Consider the following 23,404-nt stretch of genomic DNA (forward strand, 5'->3'; position numbering starts at 1 on the left):
ACAGATCAGATAGTTACCGCACCAATGAATCCAGTCACCACCCAAAGAAAGGCGACCACAGAAGGCGCACCCGATATTACTTACACCACCCCCTTAACTGTAACCCAACTCAGGGACGCGTGTGAAAAGATCACTCCGTTTCTCCCCACCGCAGACCCCCACCACTTTTTCGCAAAAGTAAAGCAACAGGCAACCATGTACGGCCTGGACGAGAGAGAGCAATCGGTAGTAGCAGCCCTCCCCGACCCACAGAACGTTGGCGGAGGCACCCTAGAGGAAATGAACACCTCCATTTTAGATGCCATAGGGTATAATCGAGGTGACCCAGTAGAAGGACTTAATAAGTGCCGACAGAAGAAAACCGAGCACCCCACAGCATTCGCAGGAAGGCTGTGGATCCATTTTAACGCAGTTTTTGGCGATTTAAATAGAGCCCAATTGAACCGAGAAAATATGGTTAAATGGACGCGCACCATAATTTCCCATGCCACAGATGCAGGACAGAGTGCTTGCAACAGCTATGACCCCTCAGAAGAGGCCCAGAATGAGAAGTGGGTCCTGAAAAGATTGTCCCGCGCTTGGGAGCAATCAGTTCTGGGCAGAGGCAAAGTGAAATCCCCAGAAGAAGCTCAGGCTGCAGCGGACATACAGGCAGTGAGAGCGCACCAAAACCCCGCGTGGGTGAATGAAGGAAAGAACAGCCCTCCACAGAAGTCGCAGGAATGCTACAACTGTGGCCAGTTAGGACATTGGGCTAAGGAATGTAAAGCACCCCAGAGATCACAGAGAGGCCAGCAGACAGGCACTCTGAATAGGAATAAAGCCAAACCAATCCATAGTATAGGGATCCAGTCAGGACAGACCAATGTGGACGGAACGGACTGACGGTGTTCGGGCTCCCCCACTTGGGTCTGTGACACTCTTTGGGATCAATCCGGAAGACCGGTAGTCACAGCTAAGGTTAGAGGGAAGCCCATAGAGTTATTTTGGGACACAGGAGGGTCCCGCACCACGATTAATTCCACCACCACGGCACAGGCAGGCACGTGGCCGACCACCTCCACCATCACACTTAGCGGTTTCACAGGACACTCGCAGCAGGGACACATTACAGCACCCGTAGCAATCCAGCTAGGGAACATTTCCACCAAACACCCCGTTGTTCTAGTAAATCTTCCCCGGACAGCAGAACACATACTTGGGATAGATTTCATGAATGCCCATAGCCTGTCGTTCGACCCAGTTAACCAGTGTGTCTGGCGAATGGCGAGATCAGACAGAGCACCCGCTACCCTCACAGTAGGAGACTACGCTAATAGGATTAGCGCAGTAGGAGACTATTCATTTGACCTGACTACACTAAACACGGACAGACAAGTAAAGGCAGTATTACACAAACACAGGACAGCATTTGCCAGTCACCGGCACGACTGTGGCAGAATGACTGGACAAATTCACGTTACCGGACCTGACCCCCGACCACAGAAACAATACAGATTTCCCCTAGAAGCAGAGGGAGAAATAGAGAAAGTGATAGGTAGCTTATTGGAGCAAGGTGTGCTTAGAACAGTAGCCTCGACCAATAATGCCCCTATTTGGCCAGTGAGGAAGCCCGATGGATCATGGCGTCTGACCATTGATTATCGGGAACTCAATAAAGTAACCCCAGCAGTAGCCCCCACGGTAGCAACAAGTCCCGAGACCATGCTCAAACAGGGACTCAACTCCAAATATTTCACGGTATTGGACATTAGCAATGGCTTCTGGTCAATCCCATTGGCAAAGGCGTGCCAGTACAAATTTGCCTTCACCTTCAAAACACAGCAGTATACGTGGACATGCCTTCCACAAGGATTCCACAATTCCCCCTCCATTTTCCACCGACAGCTGGCGAATGGTCTAGAAAACTTTTCCCGCCCCGAATGTCTGGTACAGTATGTAGACGACCTACTACTGCAGACAGACACAAAGGCAGAGCACATTACGCTTCTGGCCGAACTCCTGGAACTTTTAACCTCAATTGGCTGTAAAGTTAACCCAAGAAAGGCCCAGATATTGGAAAATAAAGTGATGTATTTGGGTACAGTCATCACACACGGCAAACGCGAGATCGAATTCAAAAGAATTGATTCGATTGTCAAATTGCCCCTTCCCCAGAATGTTTCAGCCCTCCGGTCGTTCTTAGGACTGGTTGGTTATTGTCGGAACCACATCGACGGATTCGCGACAAAAGCCACCCCACTCTCAGACCTCCTTAAGAAAGGAGCCCCCTGGGATTGGCTTCCGCAGCATACAGAGGCTGTGGAGGAGTTAAAGAAAGCCCTTAGCGCAGCACCCGCGCTACAAGTGAAGGTGAGTGAGTGCCTTTAAATTTGCTTACCTTTCAGCGGGAGCAGGGTTTGAGGTAATATCAGGTAAGCTCTTCCTTTCTTTTTCTTTTTCTTGTTTTTTTTTAAATCTAGAGGTGATGTCAGGGAAGGCAGTACAATGCTCCTCCTGCAGAATGTTTGAGGTGAGGGACGCCGTCAGTGTCCCTGCTGATTTCATCTGTGGGAAGTGCACCCAACTCCAGCTCCTCAAAAACCGTGTTAGGGACCTGGAGCTTGAGCTGGATGAACTTCGGATCATTCGGGAGGCAGAGGGGGTCATAGATAGGAGCTTCAGGGAAGTAGTTACACCAAAGACTGGAGATAGATGGGTAACTGTAAGAGGGACTGGGAAGAAGCAGTCAGTGCAGGGACCCCCTGCAGTCGTTCCCCTGAGTAACAAGTATACCGTTTTGGATACTTGTGGGGGGGGGGACTTACCAGGGGTAAGCCATGGGGTACGGGCCTCTGGCACGGAGTCTGTCCCTGTTGCTCAGAAGGGAAGGGGGGAAAGGAGTAGAACATTAGTAATTGGGGACTCAATAGTCAGGGGCACAGATAGGAGATTTTGTGGGAGCGAGAGAGACTCACGTTTGGTATGTTGCCTCCCAGGTGCAAGGGTACGTGATGTCTCGGATCGTGTTTTCCGGGTCCTTAAGGGGGAGGGGGAGCAGCCCCAAGTCGTAGTCCACATTGGCACTAACCACATAGGTAGGAAAGGGGACAAGGATGTCAGGCAGGCCTTTAGGGAGCTAGGATGGAAGCTCAGAGCGAGAACAAACAGAGTTGTTATCTCTGGGTTGTTGCCCGTGCCACGTGATAGTGAGATGAGGAATAGGGAGAGAGAGCAATTAAACACGTGGCTACAGGGATGGTGCAGGCGGGAGGGATTCAGATTTCTGGATAACTGGGGCTCTTTCTGGGGAAGGTGGGACCTCTATAGACAGGATGGTCTACATCTGAACCTGAGGGGCACCAATATCCTGGGGGGGAGATTTGTTAGTGCTCTTTGGGGGGGTTTAAACTAATTCAGCAGGGGCATAGGAACCTGGATTGTAGTTTTGGGGTACGGGAGATTGAGAGTATAGAGGTCAGGAGCACAGATTTGACTTTGCAGGAGGGTGCCAGTGTTCAGGTAGGTGGTTTGAAGTGTGTCTACTTCAATGCCAGGAGTATACGAAATAAGGTAGGGGAACTGGCAGCATGGGTTGGTACCTGGGACTTCGATGTTGTGGCCATTTCAGAGACATGGATAGAGCAGGGACAGGAATGGTTGTTGCAGGTTCCGGGGTTTAGGTGTTTTAGTAAGCTCAGAGAAGGGGGCAAAAGAGGGGGAGGTGTGGCGCTGCTAGTCAAGGACAGTATTACGGTGGCGGAAAGGATGCTAGATGGGGACTCTTCTTCTGAGGTAGTATGGGCTGAGGTTAGAAACAGGAAAGGAGAGGTCACCCTGTTGGGAGTTTTCTATAGGCCACCTAATAGTTCTAGGGATGTAGAGGAAAGGATGGCAAAGATGATTCTGGAAAAGAGCGAAAGTAACAGGGTAGTTGTTATGGGAGACTTTAACTTTCCAAATATTGACTGGAAAAGATATAGTTCGAGTACATTAGATGGGTCACTCTTTGTACAATGTGTGCAGGAGGGTTTCCTGACACAATATGTTGACAGGCCAACAAGAGGTGAGGCCACATTGGATTTGGTTTTGGGTAATGAACCAGGCCAGGTGTTAGATCTGGAGGTAGGTGAGCACTTTGGAAACAGTGACCACAATTCGGTGACCTTTACGTTAGTGATGGAAAGGGATAAGTATACCCCGCAGGGCAAGAGTTATAGCTGGGGGAAGGGCAATTATGATGCCATTAGACATGACTTAGGATGTGTTGGTTGGAGAAGTAGGCTGCAAGGGTTGGGCACACTGGATATGTGGAGCTTGTTCAAGGAACAGCTATTGCATGTTCTTGATAAGTACGTACCAGTCAGGCAGGGAGGAAGGGGTCGAGCGAGGGAACCGTGGTTTACCAAAGAAGTGGAATCTCTTGTTAAGAGGAAGAAGGAGGCCTATGTGAAGATGAGGCGTGAAGTTTCAGTTGGGGCGCTTGATAGTTACAAGGAAGCGAGGAAGGATCTAAAGAGAGAGCTGAGACGAGCAAGGAGGGGACATGAGAAGTCTTTGGCAGGTAGGATCAAGGAAAACCCAAAAGCTTTCTATAGGTATGTCAGGAATAAAAGAATGACTAGGGTAAGAGTAGGGCCAGTCAAGGACAGTGGTGGGAAGTTGTGTGTGGAGGCTGAGGAGATAAGCGAGATACTAAATGAATACTTTTCGTCAGTATTCACTCAAGAAAAAGATAATATTGTGGAGGAGAATGCTGAGACCCAGGCTATTAGAATAGATGGCATTGAGGTGCGTAGGGAAGAAGTATTGGCAATTCTGGACAAGGTGAAAATAGATATGTCCCCGGGGCCGGATGGGATTTATCCTAGGATTCTCTGGGAAGCCAGGGAAGAGATTGCTGAGCCTTTGGCTTAAATTTTTAGGTCATCATTGGCTACAGGAATAGTGCCAGAGGACTGGAGGATAGCAAATGTGGTCCCTTTGTTCAAGAAGGGGAGTAGAGATAACCCCGGTAACTATAGGCCGGTGAGCCTAACGTCTGTGGTGGGTAAAGTCTTGGAGAGGATTATAAAAGATACGATTTATAATCATCTAGATAGGAATAATATGATTAGGGACAGTCAGCATGGTTTTGTGAAGGGTAGGTCATGCCTCACAAACCTTATCGAGTTCTTTGAGAAGGTGACTGAACAGGTAGACGAGGGTAGAGCAGTTGATGTGGTGTATATGGATTTCAGTAAAGCGTTTGATAAGGTTCCCCACGGTCGGCTATTGCAGAAAATACGGAGGCTGGGGATTGAGGGTGATTTAGAGATGTGGATCAGAAATTGGCTAGTTGAAAGAAGACAGAGAGTGGTAGTTGATGGGAAATGTTCAGAATGGAGTTCAGTTATGAGTGGCGTACCACAAGGATCTGTTCTGGGGCCGTTGCTGTTTGTCATTTTTATAAATGACCTAGAGGAGGGCGCAGAAGGATGGGTGAGTAAATTTGCAGACGACACTAAAGTCGGTGGAGTTGTAGACAGTGCGGAAGGATGTTGCAGGTTACAGAGGGACATAGATAAGCTGCAGAGTTGGGCTGAGAGGTGGCAAATGGAGTTTAATGTGGAGAAGTGTGAGGTGATTCACTTTGGAAAGAATAACAGAAATGCGGAATATTTGGCTAATGGTAAAATTCTTGGTAGTGTGGATGAGCAGAGGGATCTCGGTGTCCAGGTACATAGATCCCTGAAAGTTGCCCCCCAGGTTGATAGGGTTGTGAAGAAGGCCTATGGTGTGTTGGCCTTTATTGGTAGAGGGATTGAGTTGCGGTGCCATGAGGTCATGTTGCAGTTGTACAAAACTCTAGTACGGCCGCATTTGGAGTATTGCGTACAGTTCTGGTCGCCTCATTGTAGGAAGGACGTGGAAGCTTTGGAACGGGTGCAGAGGAGATTTACCAGGATGTTGCCTGGTATGGAGGGAAAATCTTATGAGGAAAGGCTGATGGACTTGAGGTTGTTTTCGTTAGAGAGAAGAAGGTTAAGAGGTGACTTAATAGAGGCATACAAAATGATCAGAGGGTTAGATAGGGTGGACAGCGAGAGCCTTCTCCCGCAGATGGAGGTGGCTAGCACGAGGGGACATAGCCTTAAATTGAGGGGTAATAGATATAGGACAGAGGTCAGAGGTGGGTTTTTTACGCAAAGAGTGGTGAGGCCGTGGAATGCCCTACCTGCAACAGTAGTGAACACGCCAACATTGAGGGCATTTAAAAATTTATTGGATAAGCATATGGATGATAAGGGCATAGTGTAGGTTAGATGGCCTTTAGATTCTTTCCATGTCGGTGCAACATCGAGGGCCGAAGGGCCTGTACTGCGCTGTATCGTTCTATGTTCTATGTTCTAAGTCCCAGACCACCTTTCCCCCTATGCAATAGAGGTAGCGAGCACAGATCTGACCCTCTCGGCCGTGTTACTTCAGGAACGGCACGAGCAGCTAAGACCAGTGGCTTATGCCTCCCGACTTTTAGACCCAGTGGAACAAGGATTTTCAGCCTGCGAGAGGCACCTCCTTGCAGTTTTCTGGGCAGTTCAGTACTTCTCGTACATTACCGGACTCAACCCCATCACCATTTTGACCGAGCACACCCCCACACAGTTACTCCTAGACGGTCGACTGAAGGACGGTTCAGTTAGCCAGATTAGGGCAGCTAGGTGGACACTACTCTTACAAGGACGCGACATTACGGTTAAACGGACCCGCACACACACATTTTTAGCCGACAACCTCCAATACCCAGGACAGCCCCATGATTGTGAAATTGTAGCACCCCTACACAACACAGGACCCTTCATAGCGAAGACACCCCCCAGGAAGATAGGGAACCCAAGACAAAGCCCCCAACACACACACACGTGTGGACCACTACGGATATACGTGGACAGTTCATCCACGGTTTTAGAAGGTGAGCGTATCACGGGATGCGGCATCTATGTCGAGGACGCGCAGGGTCGCGCACTCGAAGAAATAGCGTTAAAATTGCCAGGTCACTTAGGCGCGCAGGCAGCAGAGCTCGCGGCCATAGCATACATAGTGGACCACCCCGATTCTTTCCCCAGCCCGGCGGACATATATTCGGACAGTTTATATGTCTGCAATAGTTTGACAGATTTTCTGCCCCTGTGGAGGACACGAGGTTTTGTCTCCGCAGACGGGAAACCCCTTCCATCAGCCCCTTTACTCCAACACATTTTAGAAAAAGCGAAGGACAGAACCTTCGGCATCATAAAAGTTAGAAGCCACCATAGGTCATCCCCCCCTGGGAATGTAAAAGCCGACGCACTGGCTAAGGCAGGTTCCAGGCGAGGATACTTATGGACACCCCCAGCTAGCGCCCCTGTGAGCGCAGTTCAAGTCTCCCAGACTGATATCAAGGATTTAGCTGAAGCTCAGAAGCAGGATGAGGATCTCAGGGAGATTTTTAAAGGCAACTTTGTGCCTCAGTTTGACAAATTCAGACACGCACTGACCACACATGAGGGTGTGATCATCAAGGACCAGCTTTATGTGGTCCCGCAGCAGGACAGGAATCAAATGATTGCTTTGTTCCATGACGGGCATGGACACCAAGGAATCAACACGACCACGAGGCACCTCAGGCAGCTCTGTTGGTGGCCTAACCTAAGGACCGATGTAACCCACTACATCGAGAATTGCCTTATTTGCGCCCAGAATAACCCGGAGAGGTATTCTAAAAAGGCACAGCTTCGGCATACTCGACCAGTTAATGGCCTCTGGACAAACCTCCAGATCGACTTTATAGGACCATTGCCCCCTTGTAGGAATGGCTATAAATACGTTCTGGTGGTAATCGATACCTTTACCAAATGGGTAGAGGCATTCCCCTCTAGAACGAATACAGCTAAGACAGCTGCAAAGATCCTGACCCACCACATCTTCACGAGATGGGGTTTACCCCGAAGTATTGATTCGGACCAGGGATCTCACTTCACAGGACGTGTCATGAAGAACGTCCTGACTATATTCGGCATCAAACAAAACTTTCATATTGCGTATCACCCACAGTCCAGCGGGATTGTAGAGCGCATGAATCGGACCCTAAAATCCACACTTAGAAAAATGGTTCAAGAAAACAACTCAACATGGGATTCAGTGCTCCCATTTGCACTCATGTTCATCAGAAATACAGTTTCAACTTCCACAGGATACACACCACACACACTCATGACCGGACGCCCTATGAAAGGTACAGAATTCCTTTTAGGACTGGACATGACTAGCCCCGAAGTGACGGCCCTCACACACGAAAAGACAGTTAAAGACCTAGTTGAGACTGTGAGGTCTGCACAGATCGCAGCCGCAGTTCAGCTAGGGAAACGGCGTAGACAAAGCACAGCATGCTTTAATAAGACCGTACACCCCACAGAATTCCAGGTTGGGCAACAGGTAATGCTATTTGTATACAACCCCAGCAGTTTTTTGGCACCAAAATATTCCGGCCCATATTCAATTTCGGATAAAATTAGCCCCTCAGTTTACAGGATAAAATATCCTGACGGAAAGACCGCGTGGTTCCATATTAACCAGCTAAAGGCATATGGAACACAGTCCAACCATGCACACCATGTCCTGCTAGACGCAGCAGAACACCTCACCCCGCCCACTAGAGACACGTTTCCACCATCCCCCTCACAGACCAGTTCTTCACCGGACTCGCCCACGACTCCGCCCACTGACCACGACAGACCACGCCCCGAAACGCCCACAAGCTGCCGCAGCAGAGACAGCGATACAGACACTGACTCTGAGGACAGCCACAGCACACCACACTACAGCCCACATTGCAGCGACTATGACCCCGACTCCAGTGACCCCATGGAAGTCACTTACATTAAAAACCCAGACCCACCACCCGACCCCGACTACCCCGACAATACCCATTCACTTTTAGACCCAACACTCTGGCACAGGGACAATTCGTACCGACTTGTCCGCAACGACGAAAGTGACCCCCGGTCACATAATTCAAAAATTTCATGCCTGATCCACACAAGGGTGTGGGATCCGGGAGAGCAGGACGACACGGTGTCTGAATCCCGATACGGCATCCCCTTTGTGACCCTGTTCACAGAGACAGAGGAAAAGTGAGGTGTCCAGATGATGTAAAATAGGAACCGCTTGAGGGAAGCGATGTCCTTTCTGATGGAACCTGCACGTATGTTTTGTTTGTCAGTTTATGTTTGTTTCCTTGTTAATATGTTAAGGGTTTGATTGCAGATCTTTTCAGCTGAAAAGATTGTGACCACCTCGCACGCACTTTAGCTTGTCCGCAGATACCTCTGAGAACTTTCTATGGTGAGCAGCCCACCTTATCGGCTACAATATCTGAAGCCCAGCTCATTTTTCAAAAGGAGCATCTTGGCTCCTCCCTTGTTTTAGGTGCCCCTCTATTCGGCGAATAGAGGCTGCAAATCCACGGTAAACACATTCTTGCCCGTTTAATCCAGGTTACTCAGGCAGTGGACAAACGGCACTGAGGACCCGCCCTGTCTGAGAACCCACTTTGGTCAGCCAAGCTCGGGTATGGCACAGCACGCCCTACCCGGGGATCCCATTCAAATCGTACCCGTAGCGGCCCATACGCAACCCATTCGACCTTTTGTTTCCAATTTGTTTTCATTTTTCGTTAGGCAGCCCTTAGGCCGCCATCCCACATGCTATTTACATCCAGGAACATTCGGATGGTAAATTAGCAAAGCCTGCGAGACGGCTCACAGGAGGCAAGTTGTTAGGTGTATTCTGTTCCTAAAATTCGCTTTTGAAAAAAAAAATGAGGGGAGTCACAGGGTGTGACTTGGCCAGTCATTTTAATGGGTCAATTGGAATTAGAGGACAGATACACTAACAAGTACGGATATTAAACTGTGTATTGACAGATACTGTGCTTGATCCCATAGCTTTCGAAGGACGAAAGAGGGTTCACAGCAAGGATCGGCCATACAGGAGGAAGAGAAAAAGAACGAAGAGAAGACCATGATGGAAGCCTACCCATTACTGTTAAATGTTATATTTGTATGTGTGGAAGCGAGTCACGTTTCCCCCACAACCCCCGCCGTCAATGTTTCCCTCACAGCAACTTCCCCGTGCTCAGCTCTGATCAGTGAAGTTCAGACATGGTGCACAAAATTTATGACATGGTACTCCATGTCATATGTGATTGAATCACTGCTAGTGATCGCAATCCTCTGCATAATCGTACAGACCCTCAGGTTGAGGAAATGGAAAAGGAGAGCCTCCCGTTCCTGCCCCTCAACCGTCTATGGAGTTCGATCCCCTATTTTTCGGTTTCATCAATCCCCCTTGCCCCTTGATGAATAAAGCACGATGTGAATAAAAAAAAAATACCCATGTATTATATTGTCCTGGACTCGACTGCCGAGTCAGGAAATGTTATGTGATGTGGTATGAATGGATGAGGTTTAGTCTGTAATAAAATGTTTAAAGTAAGATAAGGATAGTTGTGATAGGTAGAGGTTCCTGGTTTTGGTAATGCATGTCCCCTTTGACATAGCGCCAAGTAGAGATGTCAGGTAAAAAATTTTCTTCCCATAGTCAAGGACAGAGTAGACGCTCAGGAACTTGCCGAGGTCAGGGAACACAAAGAAGGCACCCAGAAGCACTCGAAGCAACGTGCATAGGTGATCCTGCCCAATTTTTAATTGTGAGGATCACAAGGAGGGAATGTAGCCACCTAAGATGGACACTGGGCTAACAAAATGGAGAACTGCTATGACTGCAGGGAGAAAGCAGTTTAGCCAGGACAAGCAGTCTGCAAAGACTAATTAGCATTCTGCACGTAGCAAAACTAGTTTATGGCCAGGTGGAAGATCTCAACCAAAGGTGTAAATAGCAAAACGCTTTGCATAGTAATGAGGCAATCCAGATCTGGGCACACACAATAGCAACATTTGGTTTTGAATGGATACTTTGAGTGGACGCCCAGACGAAACGGCACCAGAAGTATCCATCACAAAAGACCCTAGAGACCGCCCCACCCATCGAGAAGAGACCCTCAGATTGGGGGATTTGTGAGACATCGATTGGGAATGATCCAATCGATGCATGGCAGGTAAAGCCCGCCCCGAAAAGGCACGGACATTGGGGGCCCCTATAAAGATAGACCCCCGCACATGGTTCTATCTGTTCTTGCTCCGGCTTGCTGTTGTGCTCCGGCTCCGTTGCTGCTTTTGCTCCGGCTCCGCTGTTGACCCCGTTGCTGTTGTATCCTGACTCCGACTCCAGCCGTTGATCCTGTCTTCCATCACCAGCCGTTGAGCACCAGCCATCGTTCAGTAAGTCCCAAAACGACGCTCGCTACGTGAACTTATACAGTATTCGACTAATAACGAACAGAAGGTGCAGCCCAGAAAGGAACAAAGGCCTTGTCCCCTGACCTTGCTGGTTCCCACTTAGATAAGTATTTAGTCGCTTAATAGTAGAAATAGGTATTAGTCTTTAGCGTGTGCATGCGTATTTATTATATTTGTATAATAAATATTGATCGTTGGAACTTACTAATCGGTGTATAGTTTTATTACTTTGAACCTGACCTTGAGATACTTGTGAGGTGTTTATATACGACACCTGGCGACTCCGAGCTGAAATTACACACACAGAGCTATAGCAGTGTTAAGCACACGGCCTTTAAACGGAGGCGTGTTAATACACTCCAATAAACGCGTATTACACTCAAGTAAAACGTGAAACAGTGCCTCATGACAGATTGGTGCAAAAGGTGAAGTCACACATGATCAAAGATGAGGTGGCAAGGTGCACCTTTATAGGGCAACACGGTAGCACAAGTGATTAGCACTGTGGCTTCACAGTGACCAGAAAAGGTTAGATAGGGTTATTGGGTTACAGGGATAGGGTGGAAGTGAGGGCTTAAGTGGGTCGGTGTAGACTCATTGGGCCGAATGGCCTCCTTCTGCACTGTATGTTCTATGTTCTATTAAGGTGGATACAGAATTGGCTCAGACACAGAGACAAAAGGTAGCAGTAGAAGTGTGTTTCTCTGAATGGAATGTTGTGACTAGTGGTCAGGGATCTGTGCTGGGGACTCTGTTGTTTGTAGTAAAAAACATAAACGATTTGGAGGAAAATGTAGCTGGTCTCATTAGTAAGTTTGCAGATGACACCAAGGTTGCTGGATTGACAGATAGTGTTGAGGATTGTCACAGGATACAGCAAGATACAGATAGGTTGAAGACTTGGGAGAGAAATGGCGAATGGAGTTTAAGCTGGACAAATGTGAGGTAATGCTTTTTGGTAGGTCTACCATAGAGGGGAAATATACCGTAAATGGCAAAACTCTCAGGAATATAGAAAGTCAGAGAGATCTGGGCATACAGATCCACAGATCTTAGAAAGTGGAAATACAAGTGGACAGGGTAGTCAAGAAAGCATACGGATACTTACCTTCATTGGACGGGGCATCAAGTATAAAAACTGGCAAGTCATGCTACAGTTGTATAGAACCTTGGTAAGACCGCACTTGCATTATTGTGCACAATTCTGGTTGCCACACTACCGGAAGGCTGTGGAGGCTTTGGAGAGGTTGCAGAGGAGTTTTACCTGGATGCTGCCTGTTCTTGAGGGTGTTAGCTATGAGGAGTGGCTGAACAGACTCAGACTGTTTTCATTAGAATAACGGAGGTTGAGGGGTGACCTGATGGAGATCTACAAGGAATGATGGGCATGGATAGAGTGGATGGGCAGGCACTCTTTCCCTGGGTGGATGGGCCAGTCACTAGGGGGCATAGGTTTAAGGTCCGTGCGGCAAAGTTTAGAGGCGATGTGAGAGGCAGATTCTTTACACAGAGGGTGGTGAGTGCCTGGAACGTGCTGCCAGAGGAGGTTGTGGAAGCAGATACATTAATGGTGTTCAAAAGGCATCTCGACAGATACATGGATAGGATGGGTATAGAGGGATATGGCACAAGGAAGTGCTGAGGGATTTGGCCAAGGTTGGTATCATGACCGGTACAGACTTGGAGGGCCGAAGGACCTGTTCCTGTGCTGTATTGATTTGTTCTTTGAAAACATTAAAACAATTTATTTATAATTATATTTTCTTATTCTGGGCAGAATTTGTGTTGTTCCTCTCTATTGTCCCGCCCCTATATATACTGGATCTTGTAATGCTCTCTAGTGGTAGTGCCATCGCTAAGTGTTGTGATTAACCCTTTAGTTACATGTCAGTCTACATATCATTACATCCCTCCTTTTTTTTTACATTTCTTGCTTGGTAACAAGAAAAATGAATTATAATAGTAAAGGTAAGAACATGATATGCGGAACTTCGTACAGAGCAAAATGAATAATGAATACATAAATTGACTGTTTAGTATTTACACATCGAGACTGTCCTTTGTCTTCATTTGTGGTGTATTGAAATACCAACAAGTCATCATTAGGTATTCGAATGGTCGAACCACTTTTGTTGTCTGACGTGGACTTTTTCATTTGAAATGAAAATCGCTTATTGTCACGAGTAGGCTTCAATGAAGTTACTGTGAAAAGCCCCTAGTCGCCACATTCCGGTGCCTGTCCGGCGAGGCTGGTACGGGAATCGAACCGTGCTGCTGGCCTGCTTGGTCTGCTTTATAAGCCAGCGATTTAGCCTTGTGAGCTAAACCAGCCCCAGTATTGATTTTATTGGGTTGCTTCTTTGTCTTGGAGCAAAAATGAATTTGTGAAATTCATTGGCATGACATTTGTTTTGTGTGAACAATGTCCTTTTTATGTTTGTGCTCTTGCCATTGTTTTGGACTGTTCTGTAACATTGCCCTTATTTCCATAGACTTTACAGTGCAGAAGGAGGCGATTCGGCCCATCAAGTCTGCACCGGCTCTTGGAAAGAGCACCCTACCCAAGCGCATACCTCCACCCTATCCCCATAACCCAGTAGCCCCACCTCACACAAAGGGCAATTTGGACCCTAAGGGCAATTTAGCATGGCCAATCCACCTAACCTGCATATCTTTGGACTGTGGGAGGAAACCGGAGCACCCGGAGGAAACCCACGCACACACGGGGAAGATGTGCAGACTCCACACAGACAGTGACCCAAGCTGGAATCGAACCTGGGACCCTGGAGCTGTGAAGCATTTGTGCTACCCACGATGCTACCGTGCTGCCCTTAGTTGCAGAGTTGTACCATATTGTACAGGTTGTTGTTTCATTGTTGTTGTTGTTTCTGTTGTTTTTGTTGTTGCTTGTGTTGTTGTTTCTGTTGTCATTTTTGTTGTTGTTGTTTTTGCTGTTGTTGAGTTCAGTGACTGCTCATGACGTATTGCGTAGTCATTGATTGCGCATGCGCAAATCGATCCTCCGACAGAGTGCGCTCTTTTTTAACTGCGCATGCACAGCTTCCCGTGCATGCGCAGAACAGTATTTTGCCAGTTTGTGTCTTTTCTGGATGTGCACCTGTGCATACGGTTAGAGTGCACGCACATAAGATTGGCTGCCATTAAAAACGTCCATCTTCTTCACTTTCAACAGTGCCTGTACCTCGTGGTAAATTTTCGCTCCATTTTCAAGAAATTTATACTCTCGGTAATGATTCTTTAATTGTTCATGAGCAAGGCATTTTTGTATAGCGATTTCTAATGTTAAGTCCTGTTCTCTCAGTAATTTTTTTCTGAGGAGCTCATGATTTAATCCCCAAACTGTTTGGTCTCGAATCTTAGAATCATGCAGCATTAAGAAATTGCAGTATTGTGCTTGCAGCTGAAGGTCTGTTACAAAGCTTCCAACGGATTTCTCTTTCCCTTGCAATCTCTTTGCAAATATGTAGCACTCAAATGTTTCATTTGACTGTACTTTACAGTGGCTATCAATTTTTTTAGGATTGTTTCATACTTTGTCTTGTCTTGACCTTCTGTGTAGTTAAATGAGTTTATAGATCTCTATCGCATGTGGATCAGCCATAGTTAGTAATAGGGCTATTGTTCGAGCATCTGTGGCATTTGTTAAGTCAGATGCTTCTAAATACAGTTGAAATGGTTGTCCAAACAACTGCCAGTTAACATTAAGGTCACCAGTGATCCGGAGGTGTCGAGGAGCATGTGTTCTGTCCATCGTGCCGGGATTCATCGAAGTTTTGTTCCAAAGGCGATGCTTCTGTTGCCGAATAGCTGTCTAATTTTGTCTCTAAACTTACTAAATTTTACTGGGTAGATTCAGTAGACACTTCTGGTACCATGTTATATAATATTGCTACTCCTGGTAGCATGTTGTATTACTTGGTTAAAGTAATATCTGTCGTTACTGATTGCAGATGATCTTGAAGAATACACGAGTCTTCAACGTAAAGTAAAATAATCTATTAAGTAACGGTAAAACTAATAAATAAGTTTGACACTCGACTGAACTAACTCTAGAAATAAAGTAATGAGATATAGTTTCAGATATAGAACAGTACAGCACAGAACAGGCCCTTCAGCCCTCAATGTTGTGCCGAGCCATGATCACCCCACTCAAACCCATGTATCCACCCTATACCCGTAACCCAACAACCCCCCCCCCCCCCCCTTAACCTTACTTTTATTAGGACACTACGGGCAATTTAGCATGGCCAATCCACCTAACCCGCACATCTTTACAAATTGTATCTGAACTACACATGTTGTCTCGGCTGTGATCTAACTATATAGAAGGAGGAAGAGGCGGAGGAGGTGCAAAGGAGGCCCCACATGAGGCCTTGCATATACTGGCAGTGCCTGTCCTTCAAGTACCTGCAGAACCGGGCATGCCATTGAAGACTCCGACTGAGCATGGGAACAGTGCGTTACATCTGCCAGATCATGCCGAAGTGCACCTTCGGCTGGGGGGCTTGGCTCCTGGGTGACAGGGGTTATCCACTGTGGTCATGGCTGATGACACCTATCCGGAGGCCACAGACCGACGCTGAGACTTGCTATAACAATGCCCATGCAAAGACCAGGGACACTTCGGTATTCTGAAGCTGCAGCTCAGGTCCCTCGACTGCTCTGGAGAGGCGCTCCAGTATAGCGCCAAGAGGGTCGCCCGCATTGTGGCAGTTGGCTGTGTCCTCCACAACATCATACAGCAGAGTGGTAACGTGCCAGGCCTTGTCCAATGAGGAGGACGCGGGGTAGTGCAAGGGTGGACAGGACATGAGACACAGGCAGGCACGGGGGTGCCACACAATGTGTGCGCCAGGGCCAACGCATATGGGACGCTCTGATCACCTCCAGGTTCACCAACTGGGGACGGGGGGCCTGGCCAGGGGCACAGATACTGCATCCCACCCCTACCCCCCCCCCCCCCCCCTCCCCACCCCCTTCCCCGGTGGGCTTGAGTCAGGGACCACAATTCAGCCAGCACTCACCGCTCCACTATCCCACACCCATTCCTTCCCAACCCACTGCTGCCCCCGTCCCCGCCTCCACTACCACAGGGATTCGATGGGACCATGTGATGGAATCACCAGCTCGCATGCCGCCTTCCTTACTGTCATCTTCTTGGCTGGGATGGTGTGTGTGGGCAGTGAAGTGTATATATGTGGCTGAAGCTTGTCAGCCTCCTGAGTGTCAATCGTCAATTTGGCGAATCCAGCACCATTTCTACATGGTTCCAGTGCTAGCCCCTCAACGGTTGCTGAGTCGGTCCAGGTGCGGCGCCAGTTTTGCTGCCGCAGAAGTCCATGAATCCTGCCCTGGCAACCGTACTTAGTTTCAGTAACAGTAACGGGCACGGTAGCACAATTGTTAGCACAGTTCCTTCACAGTTGCAGGGTCCCAGGTTCGATTCCCGGCTTGGTTCACTGTCTGTGCGGAGTCTGCATGTTCTCCCCGTGTCTTTGTGGGTTTCCTCCGGATACTCCGGTTTCCTCCCACAGTCCAAAGATGTGCAGGTTAGGTGGATTGACCATGCTAAATTGCCCTTAGTGGGGTACTGGGTTATGGGGATAGGGTGGAGGTGTGGCCTTAGGTAGGATGCTCTTTCCAAGGGCCGGTGCAAACTCGATGGGCCGAATGTCCTCCTTCTGCACTGTAAATTCTACGATCTATGATCTGTGGATTCTATGATATTCTAAGGATGCTAGGATTTTCTATGGATTCTATGATATTCTAAGGATGCTATGATTTTCTATGGATTCTATGATATTCAATGGATTCACAATGTTCAATGGATTCTATGATATTTTATGGACTCTATGATATTACATGGTATTCTATGGATTCTATGATATTCCATGATATTTTATGATATTCAATGATAATCTATGGATTCTATGATATTATATGATATTCTATGGATTTTATGTTATTCTATGGATTCTGTGATATTCTGTCATTTTCTGTGATATTCTATGAGTGCGGTAAAAATGTATGACAGTCCTCCGAAATGGAACAGCCAATCAAAACTGAAACAAAAGTACTTACGGTTTTCTGATCATCTTCATAGATTTCTCTGAGTTCTTCATATGAACACCTTTCTTCAATGCACTCCCTCTCCACGTTACCTTCTTTCAGTTCCTCCCAGAAGCTGTTTGCACGTCTTTGGCGTGTTAAGATGTTGTTCGCATTTTCAGTGGTCAGAAAGACTAAATTTGAAGAAATCAATCCCAAACAAAGAGCTATCACTGTCAGTTAAACAAATCAATCTGTTAGAACACTATGGCATAGGACTGAGGCCTTGTGGGCGGCAAAGACAGAATCAGTTCTTTCAAATCATGAGCCAATCTCTGAGCAGCTATAAAATCAAAAAACTATCCTTGACTGAATCATGAGCCAACTCTGACCAATAGAAGCATAAGCGTATCTTTGACCTATAGAACCACAAACCTATCTATGACCTATAGAAGCATCGGCCTATCCATGACCTATAGAATCATGTGCCTATCCCTGACCTATAGAATGTAGGGCATACCCCAGACCTATAGAATCAAGGGCCTATCCCTATCCTTTGGAATTATGAGCCTCTCTCTGGCCTATAGAATCATGAGCCTATCCATTGATCTGCAGAATCATTGTCCCATCGCTGACCTATAGGATCATGGGACTATCCCTGACCTATAGAATCATGAGCCCATTGCTGATCTGTATAATCATGGACCATACCTGTCCTAGACAATCAGTGATCAGCCCATGCTTCTATAGTTCAGTGATAGGCTCATGATTCTAAAGGTCAGGGATAGGCCCATGATTCTATAGGTCTGGGGTATGCCCTAGATTCTATAGGTCAGGGAGAGGCACATGGTTCTATAGGTTAAGGGTGAGGCTCATGATTCTTTAAGTAAGGAATAGGCTAATGATTCTACAGATCAGGTATAGGTCCATGATTCTATAGGTTTCCACTATGGATCAGCATGTACAAGGCCTGTGGCATTTTGTGCAGGCGCTGGCTGAACAGAGTTGCTGCCTCACAGCGACCATGTCCCAGGGCCACCGGGATATTGCAGCGGCTCTCCTGAGTGTGGCCCAGTCACAGCAGGCCATAGCTGGGAACATCGGCAGCATTACCCAGGCGCTGGCCGACGTGGTGCAGACACAGAGGGAGGTGCCCCAATCCCAGAGGGAGATGGCGCTGTCACTGGCTGATGTGACACAAACCCAGAAGGTGGTGGAACAGTCACAGCGTGATGTGGCGCAGTCCAAGGTAGAGATGGTCCACTCCCTGTGCACAATGGCCTCGAGCATGGGGGCCCTGGTCGCGACCAGAGCGGGTCTCCGGGACTGGCAGTTCCAGGTGGTGGGTGAGACCCAGGGGATAGCTCCCTTTGCAACCTCGTCCCATGGAGTAGCCTGGGGGGCATTGGGCACCCTGAGGGAGGAGGAAGTGATGGAGCCCATGTAGATGACTCCCACAGGGGAGGTGCTGGAATACTGCAGCGTCTCGGATTCCCCTCCTCCTGTCCCTGGAGCATCTGGTAGGCAGCGGGCAGAACCGGACGGCAACATGCCACCCGAGCAGCAGCCGAGCCCGTCCTTGCCCGTTTGCCCCAGAAGACGCCCGTCAACTGAGACCCAGTTTGCAGGGCAGGAATCACAGCAGGCCACATCCATCCTGCTGTACCGTCTGGGTGATTGGGCCAGGGTTTAGAGAATACCAAAGTATATCATGGAGTTCACCTGACCTACAATTTTTAATAGCTTTTGGTTATGGGGAGCACAAGGGCCCACTTTACAGGCGTGGAGCAACAGAGATCTAAAGTATTTTTAAACAAAAACAATGGGCGCGATTCTCCCAAAACGGGAGAAATCGTAAGGCTGGTGTCAAACCCGGGTGGGTTTGACGCCAGCGCGCCCCTTCCCGACCGGGAACCGATTCTGGTCCCCGGTCGGGGCTAGCAGCCCGACGCCGCAAGCTCCGGCATCACGGGCTTAACGAATTTCGTTAAGCCCGCTTGCCGGAGTTAGCGCCGGCTGACGCGTCATATGACGTCAGCCGCGCATGCGCGGATTGGAAGACTCCAACCCGCGCATGCGCGGATGACGTCATCGTGTATTTGCGCGAAACCCGCGCATGCGCGGGCCGGGATGCCCCTCAGCCGCCCCGCGAATGGATACTGCGGGGCGGCGGAAGGACAAATAGTGCGCGGGCATCGGGCCCGCAGCCCGCGATCGGTGCCCACCGATCGCGGGCCCATGGCACCCTTGGCACGGCCGTGGTACTGCCGTGCCAATCGGTGCCATGGTTATAAAAAGCGAGTTGTTCCCGCCGTTTTTACGAACGGCCAGACCAGGTGTGTTTGCCGTTCGTAAAAACAGCGTAAAGGGCTGGGACTTCGGCCCATCGAACAGCTGTGAATCGCTGCCGGCTGTAAAAAAACGGCGGCAGCGATTCGTGTCGGGAGTTGGGCGGGGGGGGGGGGGCGGGAGAATAGCGGGAGGGCGAGAAAAATGTCGGGAAGGCCCTCCCGCTATTCTCCGACCCGTCGTGGGGGGCGGAGAATCGGGCCCAATGTTTCTTCGTTGAAACCAGTTAACATTTTATAAACCCGCATCTTACCAACTACCAACACTGATAATCCCCCCAAAAGATACAGTACTCTATAGATAACCCTTAATAACTTTCCAAACAACATCCATGAGTCAAAAAACCCTTTTTAACAATGACAGCAGGTTTGCAGTCCTTACAGAAACAGGTATTACTTTGACATCATCAAGTGATCTGGAGACATTCTTTAGATTGAAGAGAGAGAGATCAATACACATTTGCCTGGTTTGAATGCAGCTCTCCAACTGAAAGCGAAACTAAAGACAGAGCCAAAAGAAGCTTTCAGCTCAACCCACTCCATGACATCACTGCAGCCATTTGATAAAGCACACTTTTCTTAAAGGGACATTACATGACAGTGATCCACCTAGACTTTGCGTTAGGGCCTGTAAGCCTAGGAAGCTAGACATCAGTTATGTTGGCACAGGTGCAGGGCACATTTTAGTTATAGGCTCAAGAGCACAAATCTGTATATATTAGTTCACATTAAACACCTGTTGCCACCGTTACAACCTGCCTCGATGCCCTGTCTGATGGGCGTGAGGGATGGGTTGTTCTGGGCTGGCTGGGGCAGGGGAGGGGGTTGACTTTGGGTAGGGGGAAGGTGATGGGTGGACCCTGTGGCTGGCCCAGGTCCATCCGTCCACACCATCGCCACCTCAGGGATCCGATGGGACCAGCTCGCATGCAGGGATCACCCAGGTGTTCAATGGAAAGTGTCACCGTGGGCAGGAGTCAGACATTGTCAAACAAGGGAGGGAGTTGCAGGTGTGGGGTAGCTGGAGGGGTGTGTGGGGAGTGAGGGAGTGCAGGGTTGGGATGTGGTGTCCGTGCCCCTGGCCAGTCCCTCCCCAGTCGGTAAACCTGGAGGCGATCAGAGCGTCCTGAACATGGACTCCATGTCCTGGGTGATCTCTGCATGCCTTGGCCCTGGCGCACATGTCATGCAGCCTCCCGTGCCTGCCTGGACTCCATGTCCAGCAGAGGGCAGCAGAGCGGTGCTACTGATTGGCTGTTCCGGGGAGATTTGCATACGTGCAGTGCGGTCAGCCTAATTTGGAGGTGTACCTGCGATAGAGACCTGAGGAGTTCGAGTGCATGCAAGCATCCAGCAGAGGGCAGCAGAGCGTGCTACTGATTGGCTGTTCCGGGGAGATTTGCATACGTGCAGTGCGGTCAGCCTAATTCGAAGGTGGTTTGTGAAGGAGCTGTTGTCAAGTGACAATGAAACCCGAAACACTTCCTCAGTGTTTCCCACCCTACCCCCTCCTCTAACCAAAAAAAAACAACCGTGGTTGTCGGGAAGGTAAGTTTATCTCTTTAAAAACTTACCTTGAAGGGTGACATCACAGCAATCAGTGACCTGATTGGCTGGCAAGGAAAGTGCTCCAATTAGCAGTTGCTGGGAGAAATTTAACTCTTCGTGTGTTGGTGAGTATTGTGATTGGTAAGTAAAATCTTTATTCCTTTCACTTATTAATTATTTGATACTATATTTGAAATCAGTTAAGGTAAAGGGTAAAAATGGTAGGAGATCCCAGACCCGTGTTATGCTCGTCGTGCTCAATGTGGGAGTTCAGGGACGCGGCCGATGCCCCTGACTCCTTCATGTGCGGGAAGTGTGTCCAGCTGCAGCTCCTGTTAGACCGCATGATGGCTCTGGAGCTGCGGATGGACTCACTTTGGAGCATCCGCGATGCTGAGGAGGTTGTGGATAGCACGTTCAGTGAGTTGGTCACACCGCAGATTAGGATTGGTGACGGAGACAGGGAATGGGTGACCAAAAGACAGAGAAAGAGCAGGAAGGCAGTGCAGGTGTCCCCTGCGGTCATCTCCCTCCAAAACAGGTATACCGTTTTGGATACTGTTGGGGGAGATGGCTCACCAGGGGAAGGCAGTAGTAGCCAGGCTCATGGCACCATGGCTAGCTCTGCTGCACAGAAGGGTGGGAAAAAGACTGGCAGGGCTATAGTCATAGGGGATTCAATTGTAAGGGGAGTAGACAGGCGTTTCTGTGGTCGAAAACGAGACTCCCGAATGGTATGTTGCCTCCCGGGTGCTCGGGTCAGGGATGTCTCCGATCGGCTGCAGGACATACTAAAGGGGGAGGGTGAACAGCCAGTTGTCGTGGTGCATATAGGCACCAACGATAAAGGTAAAAAAAGGGATGAGGTCCTACAATCAGAATTTAGGGAGTTAGGAGATAAGTTAAAAAGTAGGACCTCAAAGGTAGTAATCTCAGGATTGCTACCAGTGCCACGGGACAGTCAGAGTAGAAATTCAAGAATAGTCAGAATGAATACGTGGCTTGTGAGATGGTGAGGGAGGGGTTCAGATTTTTGGGACATTGGAACCGGTTCTGGGGGCGGTGGGACCATTACAAACCGGATGGTCTACACCTGGGCAGGACTGGAACCAATGTCCTAGGGGGTGCTTTTGCTAACACTGTTGGGGAGGTTTTAAACTAATGTGGCGGGGGATGGGAACCAGATTAGGAAGTTAGAGGTCAGTAAAGAAGCAGCAACTAAAGCCAGTAAGTTATGAGACAATAAACTCAATGTGACTAAGGGGAAGAGTAGACAGGGAAGAGATGATAAACGCAAAGGTGGTCTGAGGTGCATTTGTTTTAATGCGAGAAGTGTAGCAGGTAAGGCAGATGAATTTAGGGCTTGGATCAGTACCTGGGAATATGATGCTATTGGTGTTACTGAGACTTGGTTGAGGGAAGGGCAGGACTGGCAACTGAATATCCCAGGGTATAGATGCTTCAGGAGGAATAGAGAGGGAGGTAGAAGGTGGGGAGGAGTTGCATTACTCGTCAGAGATGATATCACAGCTGTGATGAAGGAGGGCACGATGGAGGATTCGAGCACTGAGGCAATATGGGTGGAGCTGAGAAATAGGAAGGGTGCAGTAACATTGTTGGGACTTTACTACAGGCCTCCCAAAAGCGAGCATGAAGTAGAGGTACAAATATGCAGACAGTTTATAGAAAAATGCAGGAGCAATAGGGTGGTTGTGATGGGAGATTTTAACTTCCCCAACATTGAATGGGATTCGTGTAGTGTTGGAGGCGTAGATGGAGCAGAGTTTGTAAGGAGCATCCAGGAGAGCTTTTTAGAGCAGTATGTAAATAGTCCAACTCGGGAAGGGGCCATACTGGATCTGGTATTGGGGAATGATCCCGGCCAGGTGGTTGATGTTTCAGTCGGTGATTACTTTGGGAATAGCGATCACAATTCCGTAAGTTTTAGAATACTCATGGACAAGGACAGGAGGGGTCCGAAAAGAAGAGTGCTAAATTGGGGAAAGGCAGAGTATAACAAAATTCGGCAGGAGCTAGGGAATGTGGATTGGGAGCAGCTGTTTAAGGGTAAATCCACATTTG

The 23,404-nt window shown here is 48.5% G+C and overlaps 1 protein-coding gene across 1 annotated transcript in view; it reads right to left on the minus strand.

Annotated features, from left to right (window-relative positions):
- LOC119969341 (coagulation factor X-like) overlaps positions 1-23,404 on the minus strand; it is a 172,330-nt gene that overhangs the window by 96,533 nt on the left and 52,393 nt on the right. Inside the window, exon 2 of the mRNA XM_038802863.1 lies at positions 17,460-17,620. Within this exon, the coding sequence (XP_038658791.1) occupies positions 17,460-17,620 (161 nt within the window). The remainder of the gene's footprint in view (positions 1-17,459; positions 17,621-23,404) is intronic.

The sequence above is a fragment of the Scyliorhinus canicula genome, chromosome 7 (genome assembly GCF_902713615.1).
Source record: "Scyliorhinus canicula chromosome 7, sScyCan1.1, whole genome shotgun sequence".
Lineage (NCBI taxonomy): Eukaryota > Metazoa > Chordata > Chondrichthyes > Carcharhiniformes > Scyliorhinidae > Scyliorhinus > Scyliorhinus canicula.